At 39.2% G+C, this 13,145-nt stretch overlaps 1 protein-coding gene across 2 annotated transcripts in view; it reads left to right on the top strand.

Annotated features, from left to right (window-relative positions):
* dscc1 (DNA replication and sister chromatid cohesion 1) overlaps positions 1–13,145 on the top strand; it is a 40,445-nt gene that overhangs the window by 6,915 nt on the left and 20,385 nt on the right. For both annotated transcript variants that reach the window (XM_072571206.1, XM_072571205.1), the window contains exons 2-5: positions 382–550; positions 2,654–2,788; positions 4,286–4,376; positions 7,579–7,717. In XM_072571206.1, coding sequence (XP_072427307.1) covers positions 382–550; positions 2,654–2,788; positions 4,286–4,376; positions 7,579–7,717 — 534 coding nt within the window. The remainder of the gene's footprint in view (positions 1–381; positions 551–2,653; positions 2,789–4,285; positions 4,377–7,578; positions 7,718–13,145) is intronic.

A 13,145-nucleotide genomic window follows, 5' to 3' on the forward strand; every position in this document is an offset into this window, starting at 1 on the left:
ATATTCGCTGACCTATCCCACTGTGCACTTATTCTCAATATTACTGTTGCCTGTCTTTTACTCTCCTGCCTGGTCTCACTCTAACCTCCTGCTTGATGCTGCCACTTGGTGCTGTTTTACCTTTCCACTGGTTTCACTGTGCACTCACACTCACTGCTGCTACTGTCTCTCTCTCACTGTGCACTCATTCTCTGTTATCCTTCTATAGATTTTGTTGTGCTCTTGCTCATGTGGTAATATAAGGTTCTTAGGCTTCTATTGACTTGGAGATTTGAGTGTTTTGTTTTTAATGTTTTGACATTTTCAGATTGAGGAGTTATAATTTTAGCCTTATTAATTAATGCTTAAATAGCATTCAGTATGTTAATTTTTTGCTTTCAGCTTGATTATTCGAGGTGATATGGATGAACATGCTGTGCTGTGCAGTGAAGATAAAACGTATGATTTGAAGATTGCTGATACATCAAACATGTTGCTCATCATACCTGACTGCAAAACCCCTGATCAGCTTGGATCTGAATCAAGCTCAGGACATTTGATACATTGTCAGGTGAAGTCTTTATGTAAACAAGGATTTCTTGAAGGGATAATTATCTTTCTGCACATAATTATTTATTGAGATACAATGGTTTAAAAGTAAAATCTCCAAATGTGACTACTGCTGACATGGCCATCATGTATTGTCTGTTCTTCGTTGTCATGAGAAAATGATGGGCTGATGTTTTGAACTGGTGCAAATAATTTGCTGCAACTAAATGGCTTGCTGGGCCTTTCAGAGCACAGATAAGAGCTAAGTACATTGGTATCTTACTGGAATCATGTATGAGTCAAGATTAGAGTGGTCCTGGAAAAGCACAGCAGGCCCTGGAATCATGTATGAGTGAGGTTGAGTTAGGATGGATCCTATTTCCTTCAGTTAGTGTGAATTAGTCTGCCATTGGTGGCTTAATGATAATTTGCTGTGTTGGTTCCTTCCGTCACCATTGGCTTAGAGGCTAATTGCCTAATAAAGTCCCATAAATTAATTCCCTGATCTAGGCTGAGAATCGTCGCAGGAGTGTCTTCAGATGGGGGAATTTCAGAATTGTGACCCAGCAACAATTCATCTTTAAGATTCTCCATAAAATTTTCCTGCATGAGCAAATTCTTAATCAGTTTCTTAATGTCTACTTTAAACAAAACTAAAAGAACTGAGGATGTCATAAATCAGAAACAAAACCAGAGATTGGTGGAAAAGGGTAGCAGGTCTGACAGCATCCGTGAAGAGAAATTAGGGTTAACCTTTCAGATCTGGTGACCCTTCCTTAGAACTGGTTTTGGTTCTTAATATTTATTCTTTGACCCTGTCAGTCTTTGACTGTATTTGTGTGAAAGCAGTTTTGACCACTTTTCCACATGAAGGCCATATATAAATAGAAGTTTTGTGTTATGATATTCCATGATATTGTCACTGATTCTCAGTAGTAAAGGTTGAAAGGCTATAAGGTTCTGTTCCCTTAAACCTGATGAGTTGCTGCAAGTGGATCCTATGGGTAACACAGTTATACTCACTGTGACAACAATGTGACAATGCTGCAAGAATTTACCTGTAATCTGGTGGCAGGGAGAGCAATCTTGTGGATTGCTTATGTTTTTTGATGGAACAACAGCATCCTTTATCACAATGAAAACTTGAGCTTCTTTGATGGTGGACAGACTTAGTTGTATTTTGGTGTTTACTAGTTATTGAAAGCAGCAGTTCAAATCAGCAACCAATAAAGAAAATAATAGGATGTAGGACAAGTGATTTGGAATATTTAAGCTCAGATGTATTGTAAATCTATAAGACCTGCTGAGATCATGCTTGGAGTATTATTTGCAGTTCTGGATGCTATTCTATAGGAAGGATGTGAAGGAGGACAAGAAAGTATAATATAAACAAGATTATTGCTTGAAACATGGACTAATTTCTTTGGAACAGGAAATCATAGGTGGTTTAATAGTGATTTCAAATTGTGAAGGGACGGAACAGATTAAGTTTAAAACAGTATGGTTTTGTGGATGTTGGAAATCTGAAATAGAAGAATGATGAAATAGTCAACAAGTGAGGTGGTATCTATGGAGAGGGAAACGGAATTAACACTTAGGCTGCTGGCCTTTCATCAGGACTGGAAACTGTTAGATATGAACAGGTTTGATGCAGAAAAGGGACTGGAATACAACCAAGGGGAGAACATTGTGATTGGCTAGAGTTGCAGGGATGACTGGAAAAAAAATGATGGCAGTGTAAGATTTAAAGAAGAGAGGTGTGGAAACAAAAGATTGGTTTGGAATAAGTTTAAGTGGTTGAACAGAATAGTGGAGAGGAAAAGAAGCCCTGGAAATTTGACAGAGGATAAAGTTTGTGGGACCCAGGAATAAGGCTGTGGAAACATTTTTGAGTAAATGAAACAGTGTAACATGCAGGTTATGTACAAAGGGTAAGATAATTATTTGGAGTTAAATGAGAAGTATAAGATTCTTTGCTATCAATTTGAATATAAGCTGCAGAAATAATACACTTCACCTTCAAAACGAACTGAGATTGCATCATTCATCCTCAATGAACAGTTATTCATATTTCCAATAATCTAGTAGTGTTTGTTTTAATTTAAAAATTCTTTGATTTGGACAGATTTATGGTTTTGCTAAAAGCTACTGGGAATTAAAAAGAACCCGACCCAAATTGAAGAAGTTGAAGAAACTTCTAATGGAAAACCAATATGAGGGGCCTTCGAGTGAGAAAGAAAGAAATTCAACGTATTCAAAGGTATTGTCAGTGTATATTTTTCCTTTCAGACTATTCTATCCAAACTATAGAAGAGTGCATCACAAATCTTATCCCACAGAGACTCCATTTTGAGCTTTGAAAATTACTATGACACCTCAATGAGAAGTATGAGTGTTAGGGCAGAGAGATGTCGGAGTCATGAGCTGCGGGGTGCTAGAAGCAAGGTGCTTAACCTTCAGGAATTTTTAACAACCTACTTTTCCATTGCCCCTTTGGAGCAGGACTCAAAGATCATGCCCAACATTTTATTAAAAAGCACCTCACGGCTGTGAAACCTCAGTTGGAGGTCTACGACACCCATTTCTGACTTGTACTCTCCACTGGGTTATGATCCACTGTTTGGGAAGTCCTGAGATAAAATATATTTTAACTCTGTGTTTTGAACTCGAACTTATTGTTGATTTTATGAATTCCTCAAACTAATAATGCTTAGGATGATTGTAACTGCCATCAGACTGTCTAGCTTGAAATCAATGACCTCAGCATAAACCATGAATTAAGTGAAGAACTATTCTGGTTTTATGGTCAAATTTGCTGAAGTATGAAGAGTAACTTTTGGCTCAGTTGATAGCATTCCTGTTCTTGAGTCTGAATGCTATGTGTTAACATACACAGTAGAGACTTGAGCACAAGAATTTAGGCATTGAAACACAGAAGGAATGTTATACTGCCTGAGGTGCTGTCTTCTATACTAGATATTAAAAACAAAGACACCAGCTGCTTTCCAAGGTGGATGGGTGGATGTAAATGATCCCATGGCTTTATTTCACACAAGTTCAGAGTAATTTTCCCAAGTATCTGTGCCAGTAGTTATCCCTTGATTAATGTAATTAACACAGAATAATTCGCCTTCATCACATCGCTGTTTGTGATATCCTGCTCACTTTGATTACACATTTTCTATACTGCAACAGTGACACATCAAAAGCACTGAGTTTTGACACATCGTGAGAGGCATTATACAAATGCATTACATTCTTCTTTCTATCTTGTGTGAAAAGCTGCATAATTTGAAGAATAATTTAGTGGGGAAGAATATCTCCAACACAGAAAATAATAGTTACATTTCCAAGTTTATAATAAGTTCATGTGATCTTATGAGGGAGAATTTTATTGAAGATGTCAATCTTCATTCCAAGCCCCTCATTTTTCAGGATGTTTATCTGGGACCAACACAACAATTGATTTGCTGGGTGAGCAGTAAATGGCTGTCAGGATTTATACTGAAATTTTAGGTGACAACTGAGTGGGGAGTGAAAGCCAACAATAGGATGGTTCTTTCTTTGATTGTTAAGTTACACACAGTGTCAGTTCACAGGTCCACTCCAACTCCTGAGATAAATTAAAACTGCAACCTGCCACACTGTGAAGCATCATGTGCCTTTCCTTCAATGTGTTGCTTTGCCAAAATTTACTAAATTTAACTTCTGATATGTTTGTCTTTTAATTGAAACTGCTGTTTCCTTTGCATTGCAGTATACAAAGGAAGATTTAATGGAAAGGATTCAAGCCAGTGAACAGGAAATAATGCAGCAATTACAACAGATACATGCATGCAGGATTGAAGGTAAATTTAAAGTGTCGAGTATAACTCATGGTGTTGAATTTCCACAGCAGTTTCTCTTACCCATCTGATTTGCTGTAGAACGACAAAAACAGTGTAAACACCATTTATTTTGTATTTACACAACCTTGTATTGAGATTATTGTGAATGAGTAGAAGAAACATCTGCAGAAATTCAATCTTGGTGTCTTCAATTCACCAGATGAGATGACATGTCCTTTACTAGACTAATAGGTCAATGCAGAATATTGCTAAGATATAAATAGCAGAAGGTTCCCAGTTCCCATGGTCAACCATTATTTATTTCAGTCCAGGTGACCTTAAGCAGCAGCTGAGTGGGCTGATCACAGCAAAAGCTGTGGGCCTGGACAGAATCCAAGCTGTAAGGTCTTGTATCAAGAGCGGTACTGATGGATTCTTTGATAATTGCATTGCATCTTACAATACTGATCCATTGAAATTGTAAAGGTCCCAGACACAAGCCATTGTCATGTCAGCCTACAGTAAGGATGGTGGTGAAGTGTTAGCCACACCATCTCTTCTGCTCACTATTATGTGATTCCTGCGGGAAAATGTGTGGTGTGAGGTTGAGATGGCTCTGTTCTCTTTACTCCCCACAGTAGAATTAACAGAAAATATTTACTAGACAGTATTCATCAGGTTAAGTGGCTGGGAAGTTGCCCTTACTTTTGGAGATATACCCATGAGTTGTTAACATTTAGAATGGACCAATTAGGGCACCTAACTGAGAAACCAAATGGTGTTGTTAAACTGAGCTTTGTGAATATAGTTTAATGTTACCCAGCTATCTGTGGTATTGTGTATTCCGAGCCAAAACCTTTAGTTCGGCCTAACACAAAAATTAATCTCAAGTTGTTCGTTATAGTGTGTATGATATTCAGTTCACAGTACGCAGAATAATTATGTTAGTAAATGAAAAAAGCCCTGGTCAATTTCTTTGGTCAGTTAATTCTTCACTGTTGAAGGGTGTTATAACACCTTGACACATGAAGGACCCATAATGCTCTTGTTGATTTAAATACTCTTCTAAGGTCATGACTGATTTCTTCTTGAAAATATTTATTTGAACTATCATTCTTTAATAAATTATTTGCAGGGAAAGCAACATCATTGAAGAGAGTTGGGCTTTGCTTTGCTGAAGCATTGCTATTTTTTGTCTATGATACCTGAGCTGCCGGGTTCATGTGATTCCATCGACAAATATTCATCACTGTTGCAGTAGCTCCGGGGATAAGTTTCATTGGTGCGTTAATGCTTTCTGGAAAAGACTGCACTCATGCTGTTGTATCTCATCCTCTTTAAAACAAACAGCTTCACTGATTGATGTGGTGTCTGTTACTGCTGGGGAGCCAGAATAATATTTATGAGGGTTAAGTTAAAATAGCAAGCTGTGCATTTTTATTCTTCTTTACTAACTCTCTGGAGTCGCAGGCTGGAAATTAAACCCAGCTATTCCTGGAGTTGACACAAAGGTACAGAATTTATAAAGCACATAAAGGTCCCCAATTTACTTACCTTTCAAAGCCACATTGTTAGAAAGAATGACCCCAGTTTCAGTATTGAACAAGAATTACAATTTATTAAAAGTAATTAGACTCCAGCCACAGGTAGCAGTCCAGGATGGTGGCTGGTGAGGGATAAGCCATCTTAGAGCAATGGCTGCCACGGGGAAGCTGAGCCAAAGCAACGGCCAATGTGGGAGAAGCAGACCTGGATGGAGGCTGGCACAGGGGAAGCTGTCCTTGGAGCAGCTGAGAACCAGTGCAGAGTAGGGAGGGTTGTTGGACTGGGTTCTGGCATGGGCAGTCAGACCATGTGGGGAAGCCCCTGCATTGAGCTGCTGCAATGTAATGTTTATGTGGAATTTTTTTAAATCTGACTGTAATGTCATTCCTTTGACTTTGTCTTATTTCTAACTTATTCTTTAAACTCTATAAAGTAATGCAGCTACTTTTCTTTTCATTCCTCTTCTGTATCTAAGATTTGTACCTAAGTCCAAGATGGTGCCTTAAAGAGGTGACATTGCAAAACTTTTCACTATACTCCTGCGCTTCTGTAGTGGAATACATGTGACAATCAAGGATATTCTATTCTATTTTAAAGTTATAAACTATCAATGTATAATACTTTTAATAAAACTCAAATCCTTTTTAAAATTCCCCCTCATGCACACACGGGCAAATAGACTGGGTTTAATAGGTTATGGACAAGAGGGGATAGATTGGAAAAAACAGTTCAGTTCCCAGGTTTTATTCTTGAAATAATCTTTATCACTTCTGCTGGTCAGTACCTTGCTTCAGTCATCTTTCTCCAGCGTGAAAGTGAGAGACAGAAACTGATTAGTTCACTTACAACAAGTCTCTCACAGCTTACAATGACTTTTGCAGGAAAGATAAACTTTTTTTTAGGTTTACAGTGAGTTTTGATTAAAGAGAACACAGAGAAACTGCTCCTGAGCTTGGGAATACTGAACACTTTTCTCTATTTCTAACTTGCTGTTCGCTCCAAGCTACGCAGTTATCTGAGAACCAATCTGTTGTGATTGGAATAAGCTGGATCTTATTGACTCTGAGATCCTTGATTGGGGTTGTTAATCTGGGCTAATCAGAAAAGCTCTGGCTAACCAATATAAACAGGAAAACTGCTTGAATGGTAGCGTGTGGGCCTGGCTTTGCCATTCCTTTCCCTTGTAAAATTGCTGTTTTTCTGTATACAGCTGTTAATTGTTTTGTAAACTATGTGTTGTCTAATAAAATTTAAAAAAACAGGAAATTAGAATCTCCTCAGCCAGTGTACTGTGCACAAGCAAATAAAGGCAGAAACTTGGTGACAGGATACCAGCCTCTGTGCAGTTACTTCACAATCAACAGTTGTTGGCAGGCAAAAAAAAATGCCATTGATAACTTGTCACTAGTCCATAGACTGGCCAACTTCTTATTGGCACCAAAAACTGCATCAGTCCACCTTCTCAGGTCCAAATTGTCTCTGAACTGTTCAAACAGTTGTTTCCACGATGCAATGGGTATCAGGTTACTTTCTTGAAAAACCGCAGCCTCCTCTTTCAAATACTGGTTTTTAAACCCACTTTTTCTTGTTTCAGTACTTAATTTTGATAAAGACACTAAATTAAAAGATTTGGTCCATACAGTTTTACCATACCCCTTCATTTCCCTTTGCTAATTAGGGTATTGGAGAATTTTGGAATTTGAATATGAAATGAAGCTGCTGAGCCATGTGACCCAGTTGGTTGATTCTGAGTCATGGTCTTTCAGTAAGATTCCTCTCGCTATTTGTCTACAAGAACTGGAAATTCTTGAACCCAGGTGAGTGACACAGTGCAAATAAACCATTGCTGCTGGTGACTGAAACTCACTTTACTGTTGTTGAAAGGCGATGTGATTTTGTTTCTGGTCATAAACTTTGACACAGAATAAAGGTGTCTTTCAGGTTATTCTGAAAAATGCCTTGTCCTTGATTTTTAATTAGACAGTGGTAAACTTGATAATGTTTAACTGATTGTTGGTAAGTGTTCATATTTTGTTTGTATCTTTGATGATGTACTGAGGGGAGTCTTGATGGTAAAAACAGATAAATCTAATTTCTCTCAGCATATCACAGTTCATGGGATAGTTTTCAAACTCTTCCAAAGCAGTAATGCAAATTTCAGTTTTAATTGGTCATTAAAGTCATGATTAGACTTGGAAGAGTTCACAGAATCATGGAATAGATATAGCACAGAGGGAGGCCATTCGACTTGTCACATTCATGCCTCAAAAACAACAAACCTTTCGGACAACCTCCACTTCCTACGTAGACTTGGAAATTTTCTTCAACTGCTTATCTAATTCCTGATTGAAAGCCACAGTTGACTGTCTCCGTTATATTCCCAGGCAGTCCATTCCAGATCATAATTGCGAATTCTGTAAAAAGATTTACTTCATGTCTCCAAAGTTTTTTTTGCTAATCTTTTCAAATCATTGTCCTCTGGTCTTTGAACCTTCAGCCACTGGGAACAGCATCTTTTATTGTCACTGTTTAGATCCCCATTACGTAAAACATCTCTCTAAAATCTACTCTCACCCTTCACTAATCCCAGCTTCTCCAATGCACCCACGTTAGTGAACTCCTCCAGAACAATTCTCTTCGTTGAATTACAGATTTGTTACAGTGCAGAAGGAATCTATTCAGTCGATTAAGTCAGCTCTGCAAGCATTTCGACCAAGTGTAAAACTCTTATCTTTTCCCCATAACCCTGCATGTTAATATTCTACTTAAATAATCATTCGGGCCTTAAATGAATGCCTCAAGTCTCGACCTCACTTCCTGGCAGTGCGTTCCAAATGAGCCACTTGTATTAGAAAGTCTTTTTCTCACCTTGCATTTATTTCTTCTGCAAAACACTTTTAAAACAATGCCTTCTGGTTCTTGATCCTTTTGTGAGTGGGAACAGTTTCTCTCTGTCTAAACTGTCAAGACTGCCATGATTTTGAAAACTTTCCATCAGATTTTCCCTCCGTCTGCTTCTCTCCAAATTTCAACTTCTCTAATCTACTTTCATAATTGAAGTTTCTCATCCTTGGATCCATTCTCACAAACTTCTTCTGTGCTGTCTCTCTGATGATTCACATCCCTCCTCAAGTGTAACACCAAGTACTGTACACAATACTGCAGGAGAGGTCTAAGCAGTGTCCAGTTTAAGTTCAATATCACTTCCCTCTGTATCCAAGCCTCTGTTAATGAAGCCAAGAATACTGTATGCCTTTTTACCACCTCTGTCTACCTATCCTGCCAAGTTTAATGACTTATACACCAAAACACCCAGGTCTCTCTGCACCTGCACACCCTTTATAATAGTACTCTTTATTTCATACTGTCTCTGTGTTCTTTGTACCAATGTGCATCATCTTGAACTTCTCTGCATTGAACTTCATCTGCTACTTAACCACCAATTCCACCAGATTGTCAGTGTTCAAAAGGAGCTCTGCACTGTCCTGCTTACAATTGTTCCAAAGTTTGTTGTTCTAGGAGCACAGGAAAAAGAGTTGGCCACTCAGCCCCTCAAGCCTGTTCCATCATTCAGTGAGATCACAGCTGATCTGTGGTCTAACTCAGTTTCTCTGCCTTTGTTCCATATCCCTTGCTTAACAAAAATGTATCTATTTCAGATTTAACATTAATAACTAATTCAGCAGCCATTGCTTTTTGTTTGGAAGAGATTTCCAAACATCTACCACCCTTTGTGTGTCGAAGTGCTTCCTAACGTCTCTCCTGAATCGTCTGGCCCTAATTTGAGGACTCTGCCCTCTAGTTCTAGAATCCCAACAAGTAGAAATAGTTTATCTTTATCTACTCAGTCTTTTCCTCTTAATACCTTGAAGACTTTGATCAGATCATACCTTAACTTTCTAAATTCTAAAGAAATCGGGCCTAATTTGTATAATCTCTCCTCATAACTTAACACCTGAAATCCATGTATCATTCTTGTCAACTCCAAGATGACCCTATCCTTCCCATGTGTTGGTGTGAAGATCTGTCCACAGTACTCCAAGTGGGATCAAACCAGGATTGTGTATAACTGCAGCATAATGTTTGCATCCTTGCAATCCAATCCTCGAGATACAAAAGCCAGCATTCCATTAGCTTACTTGACTACCTTCTGCACCTTTTCATGACATTAAAGAGATATGTATGTGGACCCTCAAGTCTCTTTGGACATCCACCGCATTTGACTTCATACCATCTAGAAAGTATCATGATCTATCCTTTTTCTAGTCCAAAATGGAGAACCTCACACTTACTTACACTGAATTTCATCTGCCACAGTTTTGTCCATTTACCTAGTGTATCAATGTCCCTTTGTAATTCTATGTTTTCATCTACATTGTTGACAATACTACCAAACCTTGTGTCATCAGCAAATTGAATATCTGACTTTCTATGTAATTATCCAAGTCATTAATAATGTGAATAATTAAGGCCCTATCACAGACCCATGTGGGACCCTACTGGTCATGTTCTGCCAATTTGCATACCTATCCATTATCTTTACTTTCTACCTGCTATTTGACAAATTTCCCAGCCATGTCTGTAATTTGCCCTCGATTCCATGGGTATCTAATTTAGTTGATAAAATCCCACGTAAGAGACTATCACTGTTTTCTGGAACTCCAGATAAACAACATTCATAGACATTCCTCTGTTCACTACCTTAGTCACCTCTTCAAAGACATAAGGGAGGAGCTGGCCAGAGTTCATTGGAAGGGGAGCCTAGCAGTGAAGACAGTGGAGCAGTAATGGCAGGAGTTTCTGGTGGTAATTCAGGAGGTACAGCAGAAATTCATCCCAAAGAAGAAGAACGATACGAAGGGGAGGACAAGGCAACTATGACTGACAAGGGAAATCAGGGGCAGTATAAAAGGAAAAGAAAAAGCAGACAATGTGATGATTAGTGGGAAGCCAAAGGGTTAGGAAGCCTTTACAAACAGCGGAGGGAACAATGCAAAAGGCAGGAAATTTTCAGCTTGTTAGCCTGACATTCGTCATTGGAAAGATTTTAGAATCCATTATGGGGTGGCACGGTGGGACAGTGGTTAGCTGTCTGTCTGTGTGGAGTTTGCACATCTCCCTGTGTCTGCGTGGGTTTCCTCCGGGTGCTCCTGTTTCCTCCCACAGTCCAAAGATGTGCAGGTTAGGTGAATTGGCCATGCTGAATTGCCTGTTGTGTTAGGTGCATTAGTCAGGGGTAAATTTAGGGGAATGAATCTGGGTGGGTTGCTCTTTGGAGGGTCAGTGTGGACTTGTTGGGCTGAAGAGCCTGTTTCCACACTGTAGGAAATCTAATCTAATTTAAAAATTAAGGATGACATTGCAGAGAATTTGGTATTGTTTAGGAAAATAGGACTTAGTCAGCATGGCTTCATCAACAGGAGGTTAAGCCTGACAAATCCATAAGAATTCTTTGAGGAGCTAACAAGCAAGTTCGACAAAAAAAGAGCCAATAGATGAGGCCTGTTTATATATCTAGAAGGTCTTTGACAAGATGCTGCACAGGAGGCTGCCAAATAAAATAAGAGCCCATAGTGATAGGGGCAAGGTACTGGCATGGTTAGAAGATTGGCTGACTGGCAGAAAACAAAGAATAGGGATAAAGGGGTTTTAGATTAGATTGGGCGGAGGTGGGTACTGCAGATGCTGGAGATTAGAGTCAAGATTAGAGTAGTGCTGGGAAAGCACAGCAGGTCAGACAGCATCCGTGGAGCAGGAAAATCGATGCTTCAGGCAAAAGCCCTTCATCAGGAATGAGACTCATTTTGCCCGAAAGGTCGATTTTCCTGCTCCTCAGATGCTGCCTGACCTGCTGTGCTTTTCCAGCACTACTCTTTGATTAGGTTGCGTACAGTGTGGAAACAGGCCCTTTAGCCCAATAAGTCCACACCAACCCTCTAAAGAGTAACCTACTCTTTCCCGACATTTCCCGACATTTATCCCTGACGAACGCACCGAACACTATGGGCAATTTAGTATGGGCAATTCACCTAACCTGCACGTCTTTTGGACTGTGGGAGCACCTGGAGAAAACCCACGTAGACACCAGGAGAATGTGTAAACTCCACACAGACAGTTGTCCGAGGTGGGAATCAAACCCAGGTCCCTGGCGCTGTGAGGCAACAGTGCTATCCACTTTTTCAGGATGGCAGCCAGTGACTAGTTGAATTCTGCAGGTTTCGGTGTTGGGACCACAACCTTTCACTGTTAACAATCTGGACAAAGGAATTGAGGGTTTATTGCTAGGTTTACAGGTGACATAAAGATATTTGGAGGGGCAGGTAGTGTTGAGGAAGTGGGGAAGTTGCAGAAGGTCTTGTAGAGATTAGGGGTGTGGGCAAAGAAATAGAAGATGGCATACAATGAGAAAAAGTGTGAGGTTATGCACTTTGGTAGGAAGAATAGAGGTATAGTCTGAATGGGGAAACACTTTATAAATCTGAAGCACAGAGGAATTTGGGAGCTCTAGTTCAGGATTCTCTTAAGGTTAATGTGCAAGTCCAGTTGGTGGTTAGGATAGCAAATACAGTGTTAGCATTCGTTTTGAGCAGGTTATAATACAAGAGCAGCCATCTAATGCTGAGACTGTATAAAGCTCTGGTCAGATCACATTTGGAATATTATGAGCAATTTTGGGCCCTGTATCGAAGGAAGAATGTGCTGGCATTGGAGCAAGTGCACAAGAATGAATCCTGGGAATGAATCCTATGATAAATATGAAATGTTTTTGATTTTGTATCAAAAACCTAATTAATAATCAAAAAAGTATACACAAGGGATTAAGCTTTACTATTGGCACTGCTTCTGTAATTTGTATATCATTTACATTGCAGTTTGCAAATATTTGAGACATAAATATTTTTCAGGAAGACTTTTTTTCAGTTATTCATCTACCCCTACAGGAATTAGCAATTCAAAATATTTGGCGCATGTAACCAAACAGTTAGGTTCCAAACATCCTATGTGTTGGATGTTCCGAGGTAGATGCTGCATTTTGAATGAATATGTGTCAGGGACAGTGATTCCTTGGTTTGCCTTTCAGTTTTGTCAATGGTAGGCTAGTTGGGTACTGCTGATCAATCAGTCTTCATGTATGACAGAAGTGGACTAAATTGCTGACTGTTTAGTGTTTTATCATGGACCAGGTTTTGAAAGTTATTGTAAAATATTAGTGGCTCTGATGCTTCAGGGAGAACTGCAGATTGT

The sequence above is a fragment of the Chiloscyllium punctatum genome, chromosome 5, assembly GCF_047496795.1.
Source record: "Chiloscyllium punctatum isolate Juve2018m chromosome 5, sChiPun1.3, whole genome shotgun sequence".
Classification (NCBI taxonomy): Eukaryota; Metazoa; Chordata; class Chondrichthyes; order Orectolobiformes; family Hemiscylliidae; genus Chiloscyllium; species Chiloscyllium punctatum.